Source organism: Saimiri boliviensis, chromosome 7, assembly GCF_048565385.1.
Source record: "Saimiri boliviensis isolate mSaiBol1 chromosome 7, mSaiBol1.pri, whole genome shotgun sequence".
Classification (NCBI taxonomy): domain Eukaryota; kingdom Metazoa; phylum Chordata; class Mammalia; order Primates; family Cebidae; genus Saimiri; species Saimiri boliviensis.
Window position 1 is genome coordinate 60,928,846 of NC_133455.1, and position 14,052 is coordinate 60,942,897.

The following is a 14,052-nucleotide window of genomic DNA, read 5'->3' on the forward strand; positions in this document are numbered from 1 at the left end:
ATTTTTCTTTGAGAATGCCTATTGTTCCACTCCTAAAATCCTTGCTTTTCAAGTGGAAACATCCTTGGTTTCTCAAACTGTTTATCAGATGACATTTTTTTCCCCAAGAACATTCACTAGTTCCTATTTGGATAGACTTTGGCTTGTAAAAATTCTGGTTAAAGCATCATTTCCAAAAGCTGAAACCTGATACGGGTCAGTCCCTGTTTTAACTTTCTTTCTGATGTGGTTTTCCTAGCTCCCCTGTAGCTGTATCCTTTGATTCTCTCCTTTCCGGGATTATTCTTACTCTAGAGGCCAGCTTAAAACAGACTTAAAGCAGGAAGAATTTATGCAGCCTAAGTATCTCTGCTGGGTGGGGCTGAGGATCCCAGACCCTTCCCAGGATGTTGACCCAGTACAAAATACACTAGAGGTAATCACTGAGCCTCTGGCTCAGGTCTTGAGCCGTATTTGCTGCACATCTCCCCAGATTCAAGGTCTCCGGGCCAATCCTGGGTTTCTAAATGTTCTGTTTGTTGTAGTACGTTCTCGTGAAGTGCTCCTGCTCTTGTACAGAAATCCTATACCTGAAGTTCCTGGTGTTCATAGGACTACATTTCTTCAAATGTCCATTATGAGTCTTCTTCTTCCCTCCTTCTCCTTCTTTCCTTCTCCTTCTTCTTCCTCTCTTCCTCCTCCTTCTTTTTTTCTTCTTCTCTTTCTTCCTTTTCTTCCTCTCCTCCTCTTCCTTCCCCCTTCTATTTTCTCCTTCTTCTTCTTCTTCTTTTTCTTCCACCTCCTTTTCTTCTCCTCCTCCTGGTCCCACTTCTCCCCCTTCTTTTTTTTCTCCTCCTCCCCTCCCCCCTTCCTCCCCCTTCCTCCCTCCTTTCCCTCCCTGCTTCCTCCCTCCCACTCCTCCTCCTCTTTCTTCCTTTCCTCCTCCTATTCTTCCTTCTTCTTCTTCTCCATTCTCCCTCCTCTTCCTGCTCTTCTTCTTCTCCTCTTCCTCCTCCCTCTTCCTGTTCTTCTTTCTCCTTCTTCTTCTCCACTATGCTTTTTATATATGTATATATAGTTATGCTTCTTTGGGATAAGAATCCTACCACCACAAACTCTGGCTGGATGACCTGACCTGGAGTCCATAACACATTGACAGAAGCTGCAGACACTGAATAGCTTTCGCTTTGGTTTTCAGGGATCTCCAACAGAAATTTCCTGTAAACATACTGGTGGAATTTGCACCCCTCTTGTATTCTTGCTCATGATTATTTGTCTAGAGGTGTTGTATCATTCCGTGCATAGTACCCTTTTCATTCAGCTGTTTCTGCCACTTTCAACAAGTCCTGACCAACTTCTTCCCTAACTGCTCCTATCTCTAGTCTAGTGACTCAATATTGTGACAAGTTTTAACCTTAACTTCTACCCTCTCATCTGTGAGTATGTCTCTATGACTCCGTAAGGAGTCCTGAGGTCTACCATATTCCAAATATGAGCTGATCTATGAGTGAGAAAATAATTTTATAGTGGAACTTAATTTACATTTGACAGAGGGTGTCTGTATTAATTAATACCACCCAAGATTATGTAGTCAGGAAGAATAAACAATGAATCATGTCTACCATGGGAACAGGAAAGAAAGTTGTTTCAAGAGTACCCTCCTTGGTAGTACTGACCTTGAAACAAACTGAAATTTCCAGCTGTTCATCATATAAACATCTGTTGAGTAATGTTTTTGTGTAACTCAGTCTTTGGGCCCAAGTACAAGACTTCATATCTGCCTCAGTTGAATTTGTTGGTTTATATCTGTTGTTTAACTATCTTTGAAATTTGACTCTATTCTCCAGCATATTAATCATCACTCCTAGCTCTACATCAGCTACAGAATTGAAAAGATATTTTCTATTTATTCAATTCAGTGATTACAATGATGAATAGATCATGTTCCTGTGAGAGCATAACAGAAACAACATCTACAGAAAACAATGAAAACAAAAACAGAAAAAGAAAATGCATTATTGAGTGCTTTCTTCAAGCTGGGACTTCTTATCATTACATGGATTTTCTCATGTTTATCCTTATAATAAATCTGTAAATTAAATGCTATTATTAGCAACTGCTATTATCTATATTTTACAGATGAACAAACTTTGGCACAGAGGTTTAACTAGCATGGCTAATAAACATGATCACTGCCCAGGAAATGAAAATTCTTTTAATATCTTAGCATTGCAATGTATCAGAGCTGGGAAAATCACTCATTCTTGGCTCTGTTTTATATAGTTGTATTTTTCCTCTCATTTCTACACGAAGTGTTTTCCCCCTTATAGAGCAGATGGAAGCAAGACGGCAATAATTATCTATCTCCCATCTAATAATATCATGTACTTCATGCCCTGATTCTCAGGGTTATCACTTCCTGGTTTTTCTTCCTCAAACATGGCTACAAAACCTCTTTCCTCTCTTTTTAGTGTTTTTCCATGGATCAGTTTATTCTGGGGCTGTAACTTGGCTAATATTGTTCTGAGATCTTAATTATTCATTTGTGTTCCCACCCATATTTTAAAGATGTTCATAAAATTCAAGATTATGGGAGGCTCCTTGAGCATCTATTTTGGTCTTTGCAATACCTGTCATTTTTTTCCTCCTCTCTTTCAAAAGTGATCAGAGATCATGGAGTGGAAATTTCACTTTTAAAAATTCATGTGTCTTTTGAGAAACAATTCTTTAAGAAAATGTATTTCACTCTCTTGTGAATTCTTTGGAAACTTCTTTGACAATGTCTAAGTTACACAGATCTGACTTGGCCCCTCTCTTCTGTCACTAAAAATTATAGGTGACTTTTTCATCTTCCCAACTTCTTCAGATTTTTGAATCTGCAACTGCATTTTTCCATCATTAATGTAAAGATCAAAATGAAAAAATCCTTAATTTTTTCTTCTACATTTAGAAAGGTGAAAGGTGACTTACATGGTATTTTAGCACAATCACCGTTTTAATAATGATTTCAGAAATTTCTAATTTAACATATTGCCAATGTTTTTAGTCTTCTTACTGACTGCTTTTCTTTCTACCTTTTATCAAACAGTTTAAATGCTGTGGTTTGGTAAATGGAGCTTCGGATTGGGGAAATAATTTTCAACAATATCCCAAATTATGTGAATGTCAAGATGCACAGGAACTATGCACCGATTATGATGGAAAACGTGTTTACAAACAGGTGAGAACTAAATCACATTTGGTACAATAAGTAATTTTGTTACTTTATTTTCACAATGGAAGTCTCTACAAAAAATTAAAATTTATCACATATTTTGGGAATCATGACATAAAAATCTCAGGAATTTCCCAAATTAAAAAAAAATTCTTATTTAACGATCAAAGCAGATAGACTTCATTTCTTCTATGAGTCTGGCATCATTTAAGCCCAAACTTAATAGGTCAAAGAAACATTCTACTGCAATGGGAGGCAAAGTACAAATTAACAAAGAAGTTTATTTTGGGCTGGGCATGGTGGTTCACATCTGTAATCCCAGCACTTTGGGAGGCCGAGGCAGACAGATCACGTGAGGTCAGGAGTTTGAGACCAGCCTGACCAACGTGGAGAAAGCCTGTCTCTACTAAAAACACAAAATTATCCTGGCATGGTGGCACATGCCTGTAATCCCAGCTACTGGGGAGGCTGAGGCAGGAGAATCACTTGAACCCAGGAGGTGGAGGTTGCAGTGAGCAAAGATCATGCCATTGTACTCCAGCCTGAGGAACAAGAGAGAAACTCCATCTCAAAAAAAAAAAAAAAGTTTATTTTGTCCTTTCTTTGGTGATTTTAATCATTATTCTCCTGTATTTTTTCTACTTTAATGTAAGTTTTAGAAAACAATATTTTCACTTTAATTTTCAACGTGAAATTTTCACTTTAATTTGTTTTGTTGTTTTCTAATCAAAGTTTTCTTTTCTCAAGAAATTACGTTTTTTCTTTCTCAAGATTTAAAGAAAGGACTCCGAGTCCTTCCCAATACACTTAAGGGTTTCGTTTCTGTATGCTATTGACAGCTACCGATTTACTGAAATTGAGAAGTTACCTCGAACATTTAATGTCAATTGAAAAAGATAAGTTAATCGTCTATGTGTTGTAGATGTCATATTTATGTGACTTGTGAATGTTAATATGTGGATGTCCTAGTTCTTAATGATCAATTCATCAAATACTTATTGACCACCTCTTATGTGCCAAGCCTACCAATCACTGGAAATCCATTCCTGAACACAGCACAATGTTTGCGCTCATGGAGCTGATGCTCAACTAAGAAAGAGAGAAAGATAATTAGGCAACTTGCATCCAATGGTCCACTGGTATTTATTGGATAGGGATGGGCGCAAGCTGTTATGAAACCCCATCTAACTTAGTCTATGAGGTTCAGGGTATGGCTTCATGAAGAACATGACATCTGTCCCTTCGTAAGCTGTTCCTTCTGCTTAGAAGAAATGTGTACAAAAATTACTGTTGATATTAGTGTTTCATTTATTTGCTGTTATTCTTCAGTGCCTACTACATGTCAGACAGACCCTTGCTAGGATCAGAAATGCTTCTGGCTCCTCTATGATATTATAATCTAGTTGGGAGGCACATACATGAAAAACCATTGTAAATCACAATGAATTAATATTAATATCTATAATACCCAAAGATTATTTTTAATCTAGAATCGTTTTGATTTAGTAACTGATACTGAGATTAATTTATAAAAGGAAATAGAGAGTATCTCAGAGGAAACTTCCCTATCCTTACTGATTTTTTCCACTGATCTTATCAAAATTAAAGAGGCTCTGCCCTGAAGGGGAATTGCTGTCATTAATACTTAATGTATGTCGCTAATATTTAAAGTAACTCAAGAAGTAATCTACCAGACTACAGTGTTACTGTGTTTTTCATTGTCAAAGTAATATTACTAAAAAAAGTTGGATTCTTACTTTTACATTCTCCTTGCTCCCCTCCTCCCTACCTAATGTTAGTGACACAATATTTACAAGGAAAAGGGGAAATAAACATGGTGTAAATGAACATAGTTTCCACTTAGGATAATGAGGAAATCAGTAAATTCAATTGCAGATTGCTATTTGTCTCTCGTTCAAATTCAACTCAAAGATATTTTTTCTCAAGACAGATTCTGAAAAGCCTCTGGAATTATGCTAAAAAAACTACTAGGTATTTTCTGTAGGTTCACACATAATTCAGCTGAATATAGGCTGATAGCTACACCGGTTTCCTAAAAGGAAGGTTGTAAATTCATAAAATACTTCCATCTGCCATGTGTCATTGGCAAGAAATCTGGTAAAATAAGAAATCTGAAATGACCATAATTCACATTTCTTTTCCTTCTCTTCCTTTTGCCAAGATAACCTCATTATCTTAGGGAAGAGGAAGAGAAAAATCCCTGAAACATAATGAATGTAACTCAGTACATATAATCATTAACCTCATTGTTAACCCTAAATGACATAATGATTTCCTTGAATGTTTACCACTTTGGATTCAATGTGAATGGAGAAACTCATTAGATTCAGGAATGAAGAGGAAAGATTATTTAGCCTTCTGGAGGACTTTTATGTTATTTAACAAATAGCAATATTTTGTTAGCCCTTTGCACATATATGACCATCAGAGGGATAATATATTTTAAGGCAGTACAAAAATAACACTATTATATTGTGTAGTCTTTTTTCATTTAAAAAATTCTTCCCATAATTTACAATTCTTGAAGTTATAATGCATGCTGGATTGAATACATTTCAAAAATGTAGCAGAGTCAACTCCTAAATCCTCTTTTTTTTTTTTAAATCTAAGGTAATGGCATAATGGTAGATATGGTAATTTTTTTCTTTTTAAGATAAAAGTAACCCTGATAAATATTAAGGGATTTTGAAAGTATCTTGTTTTGTCCAGCAATGATGACCTCACACCTGTTATCCCACCCTTTCAGAGGCTGAGGCAGGTGGATTGCTTGAGCCCAGGAGTTCAAGATAAGCCTAGGCAACATGACAAAACCCTGTCTCTATGAAACACAACAAAAATTAGCCAGGCATGGTGGCACATGCTTGCAGTTCACCCCCCTGGGAGGCTAAGGTGGGAGGATCACTGGAGCCCAGGAAGTCAAGGCTGCAGTGACCCAAGATCTCTGCACTTCAGCTTGGGGACTGGAGGGAGACCCTGTATCAAATTAAAAAAAAGAAAGAAAATACCTTGCTTTAAAAATAAAAATTTGTAATATTATTAGCTAAAACCTCAACCAGGAACCTCTCTGTTGTAGATTACATACATAAAAAATCTGTAATCAAGGTGGTATCAGTTCTAAAATAAGTAAAGTTAAGATAAAATTATTTATACTTTTATGTTATAAAATGTATAGCTTTATCGACTATAAAATTTATAGTATAAATTATAAAATCTATCACTTGAGGATATGTTGGTGAAAAATCATTATTTATAATTATTAATCCCTAGAATCAACATTTAGGCAGTCAAGCAAAATTTTGCTCCTCAAATGCTTTTTAATGTATAAACAAACCACAACAGTTATAACCTTGTGAAGCAAAGGTGAATCAGGGAGTGAAAGAAATAACCCAGTTCCTTGTTTCTGAATGTGTTTCTTGATAGCAATGTAAAAAGTCAAGCAGATGAATAAAAATTTTGATTAATATAAGGTCGAATCTTTCTGAGAGGTAACTTTTTATGTTTTGTTTTTTAACAGCCCTGTATTTCTTTCATAAAAAACCTATTGGCAAAAAATGTGATTATAGTTATTGGAATAGCATTTGGACTAGCAGTTGTTGAGGTACAGTATAATCTTGTATTATTGACTCTTCATTTACTCCCTTGCTTGTTCATTAATTCTAACAAATATTGATGGTGAACAAATAAACAACAAAAAACACAACAACCATTAAAAAAAACCCAGATGCTTTAGAAAAGCACTGGACAATAAAGGCCCATCATCTACCTCATTTAGCTGGAGTCTGAGGAGGAGATTAGTTTTATGAACTGTGAGCATGGCTGAGACTCTTGCTTCTGAATGACCTCTCTGTTGGGGAAAAGATAGAATTAATTTTCACATAGTTCTTAGTGACAGGTACCCTTTTCTCATTGAAAACTAGCACAGGGGTTAAAATTTTCCTAAGTTAGAAGAAAAAGTACCAAATAAAGCAAAATTTGACCATTACAATTTCTTATTCTGATTTTGAAACAGAAAATAAAAACTCTTAATTAAGAGTGTGAGAAGCTGTTTCCTTGTAACTTCATAGCATTTTAGAGAAATCTAACAAGTCCTAAATGGTAGAGGCAATTGCCTCTGATTTCCTCAGCTTAAGTACTATTTACTATTGACTCACTTGAACAAATTATCAAGGAAAATTGAGGTTTATGTCTAACTTTCATGACTTTAATTATTGATGTTGGAAAAATATCCTGCACAGGACTTTTGTCTTGATGAACTTTCTCTGAATTAAGGAAAGACAAAAACAAAAACAAAAACAAAAACAAAAAAAACACCTGAAAGACACTTTTCACATGGCCTAAAAATCTTTGCCAAGAACATGAATTAAAACTGCTTCAGAGAAGCATTTTGGAATCATCCCAAATCTTGGGTAATTTTGATATCCAGTGGATTAAATTCACTCACAATCCTATTCCAAGGCATTAGCAAGAATTTTAATAATGTGAGGTATCTCCCGGGTTAATGCCTGTGAGAGCTGCTTAGCTCATCTGAGTGACTTGTGCTTCACCCTCATGGAACACTGCAAGGTACTCCTTGGGCTTTCTGGTAGCGTTCTTCCTCTTACTCATGCCACATCACTGCTAGAAAGAAATTTTAACTGGGAATGAAGCAATTTAGTGTTCTAAGCAGTTCTTTAGGGTGCTAGTGAAATTTCCCAGGCAACTATTAGAGAAAGGATAGGGACTATTAGCAGCAAATTGAACTGTGGGGTATTACTTTCTTATAGTCCAGATGAATAGGTCTAAATATGAAGCATTCTTTGTTGGTAGGTTATGGCCATCTTTCTTTAGATCTCATATACATTGAAAGTCAAATGGTGCTATGGATTAGGTCTATTTCTCTTGATTCTACATTTTGTAAGATGTCTTTTGTTTCTCTGCTTTGTATTCTGGGTTTATGTTAATTTATAAATAGGACTAATGGCCATGAAAATGAGTAACAAATCATGTATATATATGTATTTACACACACACACACCTACACACACCCACCCACACACACACACACACACGTAATACATAAAACACATCTTTATAAAGTTTAAATGAATGATTGAGAGAGCATGCTTTAAATGAGATATTTAATGTAAGAGTTATATTTCATGTTAGACCCAAGTCCTGACAATTGACTATCACTAGCTCAAATCAAAGATGCCCCTCAATTAGCAAAACCAGAAAAAGTAAGGACATACTTGATTGAGGAGACTGAAGAAATCTTTTGTGTCATTGTCAAAGGCATTTTCAAGAATTTAAATACATCTAGTGGAAAATAAGATTCTATAAAGATTAATGCATTTCAGTATCTTATGAAATTGGTATATTCCATGTATTAATTACAAGTTTAAATATTTTATTGGCTCTTCTAAAGACATATTCAGAGAAATTGCTTAATAAAAACATTCTATACAGTAATTTATAGGTATAGAGTTTTTGTGGTGCTATCATAAAATATAGCTGGTTTTTTAATTAGACCAGTCAAATTTGATGTGATTTCTAGATTATATGCAGATATGGTAAATAGTTGGTTCAAATAACCGTTTGAACTTTTAAAAATTGTCACACAGTTCCTCAATCTAAAACCTTCCCTCCCTCGAAGGCTTGAAAGGAGAATCTCCTTTTTCATTCAAAAAGGAGAATCTCCTTTTTCATTCAAAAAGGAGAATCTCCTTTTTCATTCAAAAAGGAGATTCAAAAAGTCTTCTGATACCCAGTCTATAAATTATGTATCCAAAAAGTGCACTTTATAGTTCGTCTTACAATCATTAGTACAAGTAGCCTACTGCCCTATGACTTAGGCCTCTTTTCTCTGTTTCCAAAGTTCAAATTCAAAAAAACACAAAGACACAGAGATAGAAAATCTGTTCTAAAAACTACTTTTGAGAAAACAGAAGCAAATATCTTCCTGCAGAAAATATGTTCAGATCATCTCCACGGAAACATGTCATATAGCAAAAGACTCTCCCACATTTAGACCTTTGGCATTAGTATGTTTAGGCATAGGTTTTAGTGAGGTGGGCCAATATTTGTTTTCAAGGCTCTGTTAAGACTATATACCTAAGGGATTCTTGTCATACTGGATGCTAAAAATTATGCAAAATACCTTATTCTGCAAGAAAAATTTATCTATAGACATTTTTGGAATTCTCATTATTCCAGCTTAAAACAAGACTATTGTATCTCTCCTCATTTGACTATAGCAACTTACAAGCACAAAAAAATGATCAGCACTTTCCTTGCTTAAATTAAAAAAAAAAAAAAAAGAGCTATGCACCGAGAGCCGTCACTTTGTAGGATAAAAGTTATCCTGACGAGAGGTCCTAGAAATAAACCAGTTAAAACAAAAATGATAATTTCACAATTTTTTTAGACTGCTTCTTACCTCTTAGCAAATTTATCATGAGTCTTGGCATACATTATAAAATGACGAATCTCTTTTAATTATGTGCTATTTTTCTGAACAATGATAAAGGTTCTTTTCACGGACAAGGAAATGCAAGAAAGTGTGATATTAACTGTCTAGTCTGCTGATAAATGGTGGGCTTCTATTTCAAGGATGTAGCAGTGAAAGTTGTCTTATTCCATTATTTTTTCCCATTAAAAATAAGTTCTTTCTTGATACTTGTCCCACAGACTTAAGGCTCGGGAGCAAGGCAAAAAGACTAAATTTCAGTCTTGAATTGTAGAACATTTTGAATGGAAATTATTGGTTTTGCAGGGAATTGTTGTCAACCTTTTTAAGAAGAAAAAAATAATGGTTATTTATATTTCCAGGAAAGTGTTAGTAAGCAGAAAGTCTTAACACAGTAGAAGCATTTGAGTTGACTCAGCATAAATGGCACTTTGCTCTCCTCCATCCTCCCTTCAAAGGGGGCTGGTGAAGGAGGAAAGTTTCTATTGGTAATGCACACAGGTCCTATCTGTCATTTCTACGTCAAAGACATAGCGTGCGAGTCACTAACTTTCCAACCAATTAGAGCAAATTTTGGGGTCCCTCATTCTTGGGAGAGCTACTTAATGGGGTGGAAATTATGCCCCAGATTTTCAGCTGTGCTTTCTCACTTCAAAGGAAATTCCTGATTTAAGCTATTCCCCATAGTTTAGAAGCTTTTTGAAAAAAAGTTACTTCATTTTTTATTCCTCTTGGAAATGCCTAAAACTACAGCAAGAGAAATTCTAGACTCCTTGATTTTTATGCAGATGATTTAAACCAGATGATCATAACCTTTTTATGGAAGCAGTACATATATTTAGCCCCTAGGGACCTGAGATGCCCAGTGCTCTTAGGAGACGCTCTGCAGAAGAATGTGTGTGTTCCCGAAAAGGGAGGGGGTCCTCTGGTGGCAGCTGCTACTGTGCAGTTATATATGGCCAGTTAAGTAGAGGCCAGCTAAAAAATGCTGATTAAAACACACAAAAAACTCGGAGAGCTTTTGCAGTGCTCTTTTGTCCCATGGAACCTCTAATTTCCCAAGAAAGGTAACTTAGATAAGATTGGAACTGTCAGTATACAGAATCTTTTCAAATATGGTGTTCTCTGTGTTTATTTATAATATGTCCAGTGTTTTCCCTTAAATTCCATGTTAATCCTGCTATTTTATTCTCTAGATACTTGGTTTGGTGTTTTCTATGGTCCTGTATTGCCAGATTGGGAGCAAATGAATCTGTGGACGTGTCAAGCTATCGTCAGTCAAACCCCTTTAAAATTTTGCTTTGGCTTTCTAACTTTAAATATATTAGTGCTATGTACAACAGGATCAGCTGTCTTTTTAAAATATCTCAGCTAGCTAGACCAAATATACCTTCTAGACATACTGAACATATTTAAAGTTTGAGGGACATGAAGGAAATGATATGAATGTGTATTTTTACTCAAAATAAAAGTAACTGTTTACATTGGTGCTTTTCTGTGTCTGACCATTGTGTTCAGGTGGTACTGTGCTTAAAATGTTCTTCTGGAGCCACCCAGTGGAATAATCATCTCTAATTTGACAGGGCCATAGACAGTGGATCCGGGGTTTTTCAGAAACGACACTCTTTTGTGTGATGTATCAATCATTGGTGATACAATTGAATCAAGTCTGATGTTAAAATAATTGACAATGATCCAGCTAAAAGAGTCACCATCTCGTTTCTATTAATGTCAGAACTACTAATAGTGTCTCTCTTTTGCTGCATATCTATTGTGGGAACAAATAGGTCTGAGTGCCCACCTTCCAGCCATTGCTTCTCTGATACCTGTCTGGATCTTCCTCTTGGACACAACAGTTATAACTTCTTTTTCTTTCAGGTTCTCAGAAATATTTTAAAAATTTTCTTTTTATAGAAGTATAATATACAGACAATATAGTCGATAATTCATAATACGTAGCTCCGTGAATATGTGTACATCTATGTAAGCACTAACATCAGAGTTGGGCACAGTGACTCATGCCTGTAAGCTCAGCTACTTGGGAAGCTGAGACAAAAGGGTCTCTTGACCCCAGGAGTTTGAGACCAGACCAAATAACAAAGCAAGACCCCCATCTCCAAAAAAGAAGAAAAAATACAGAACATTTCCAGCACACCAGAATTCTCCTTCATGCCGCCTCTCAGTTGTGTGCTGTATTTGGCTCACACCAACTTGCTGAGCGGATTGCACACATATACGTCTCTTCCCAACTTTGTGTTCAATAACATCACATTGGTAGCTTGAAATCTACCATGCTGGGAGTATTTATGCTATTAGAAACTGATAAATGCTATAAATTCAGGATTCAGGGCTTTTTCTTTTCTTTTCCTTCTTTTTTTTTGGAGAACTGGTTGGTAAACATTTGCCAAAAGACTGCCCCTCTCTGTAAATACTTGCCTAAAGGTAACCACTCTTCTGACTTCTTCAGACTCGTTTTGCCTGCTTATGAACTTCCTCTAAATGGAATGATAAAGTGTGCATTCTGGCTTCTTTTGCTCAACATCTTGTGTGTGAGATCCATCTATGTGTTGCATGTAGCTGTAGTTTATTCTCATTGCTATGTAATATTTCATTGTGTATGAATATATCACAAGGTATTTCCATTATTCTGTTGATGGGTATATAGTTTGCATTCAGTTTGTCATGATTATAAATAAAGCTTCTATAAACATTCTTTTACATGTCATTTGGAACACATATGAATATATCACAAGGTATTTCCATTATTCTGTTGATGGGTATATAGTTTGCATTCAGTTTGTCATGATTATAAATAAAGCTTCTATAAACATTCTTTTACATGTCATTTGGAACACATATGTACTCATTTCTGGCTGTATATGCAAGAGTGGAACTGCTTTGTATGTATATGCTTAGATTTAATAGATTTGGTGTCAAGAAATTTTCTAAAGGGCTTGTCCTAATTTATGCTCATACTAGAAAAGTATAATAGACTCAGTCTCATCTTCTGAGGAGGAGAAGCATTAAGGTAGGCAGTTCTTGTCAGGTAAATTAGAGTGGCTGCCAAGGGGCCAGGTGCGATGGCTCACGCCTGTAATCCCAGCACTTTGAGAGGCCAAGGCCAGTGGATCATGAGGTCAGGAGATCAAGACCATCCTGGCTAACATGATGAAACCCCACCTTAAAATCATCTGGGTGTGATGGTGCGTGTCTGTAATCCCAGCTACTTGGGAGGCTGAGGCACGAGAATTGCTTGAACCCAGGGGGTGGAAGTTGCAGTGAGCCGAGATCACACTGCTGCACTCCAGCCTGGTGAGAGAGTGAGACTCTGTCTCAAAAAAAAAAAGAATGGCTGCCAGGCAGTAGGAAACTTGGGAGACCTTTGGGTTGGGTTAGGCCCCCTTAGTCTGTGCTTCTCTATTAATGATAAAAACAGCTCTCCTTTGAATACATGTCATCTTCCAGGAACAATACCCAAATCTTTGCTTTTATTATCTCATTTCTAATCACTGTATCCTTATTGAGGTGGGTACTCTTATTCCCATTTCACAGGTGAGAACATTGAGGCTCAAAGGATATGGATAACTTGCTTAGAGTCAATTAGTAATTGGCAGAACCAGGAATCAAACCCTGTCAAATGTGTCCCAAACCCTCACTGTTCATCATGCTAGCTTTCTGATAATAAATCTATCAATAAACTTGGCATACTTTATTAAATTATCTTTTCATGTGTTTGCCTCTGTTAGCATCCTCAAACTCTTTGAAGGCATTGATAGTTTTTTTATTTGTCTTTATATCTCCAGTACCTATTGCTGTGCTTGGCATATAATAGGCACAAATTGTAGTTAAAAATGCAGAGCTTATAGCTTGCAGTGAATGCCAAGAACAAAGTATTCAGACAGTTCCAGCTGAGCAGGGATAGGAAGTAGCTCTTCTGAGAGAGTCCGTCCCAGCGTCTGTCCACCAAATATTGATTGAAAGGGATTGTATTAACTATAAACATCCACTATGGTCATTTGAGTGGGTTACTGAGGCACCTGTGACCTTGTACACAAACTGCATTCTCAGGAGGCTGTTTTCAGTGTTCTTATCACACCACCCACTCCACTCCCTGTCCTGTTTTCAGGGTCAAGAAGTTTCATCCCCATGCACAAATAACATACATAGTGCCTAAGTAATTTTCCATACCCCAACCTCAAATGCCATGTACATAAGCTTAAATATGTTGCTGTGCAAACCCTACATCTCTGCCTTCTTTAATTCTTAGAGCATGCTGGCCATCCAACGCAAAGTTAGCTTCTTCCCTGGTTGTAGATGCATTGGGTGGCAGTACAGAACCATCTGCAAATGCCTAGCAAACAGATACAAGAAAGAATAAGTATAGTGGCCATCA

At 36.3% G+C, this 14,052-nt stretch overlaps 1 protein-coding gene across 1 annotated transcript in view; it reads left to right on the forward strand.

The window, feature by feature from the left end:
• The window catches only part of TSPAN8 (tetraspanin 8), a 28,070-nt gene extending 15,698 nt beyond the window's left edge, over positions 1 to 12,372 (forward strand). Inside the window, exons 6-8 of the mRNA XM_003927801.4 lie at positions 3,068 to 3,199; positions 6,729 to 6,812; positions 10,856 to 12,372. Coding sequence (XP_003927850.1) covers positions 3,068 to 3,199; positions 6,729 to 6,812; positions 10,856 to 10,909 — 270 coding nt within the window. The 3' untranslated portion in view covers positions 10,910 to 12,372. The remainder of the gene's footprint in view (positions 1 to 3,067; positions 3,200 to 6,728; positions 6,813 to 10,855) is intronic.
• Positions 12,373 to 14,052: the final 1,680 nt, after the last annotated feature.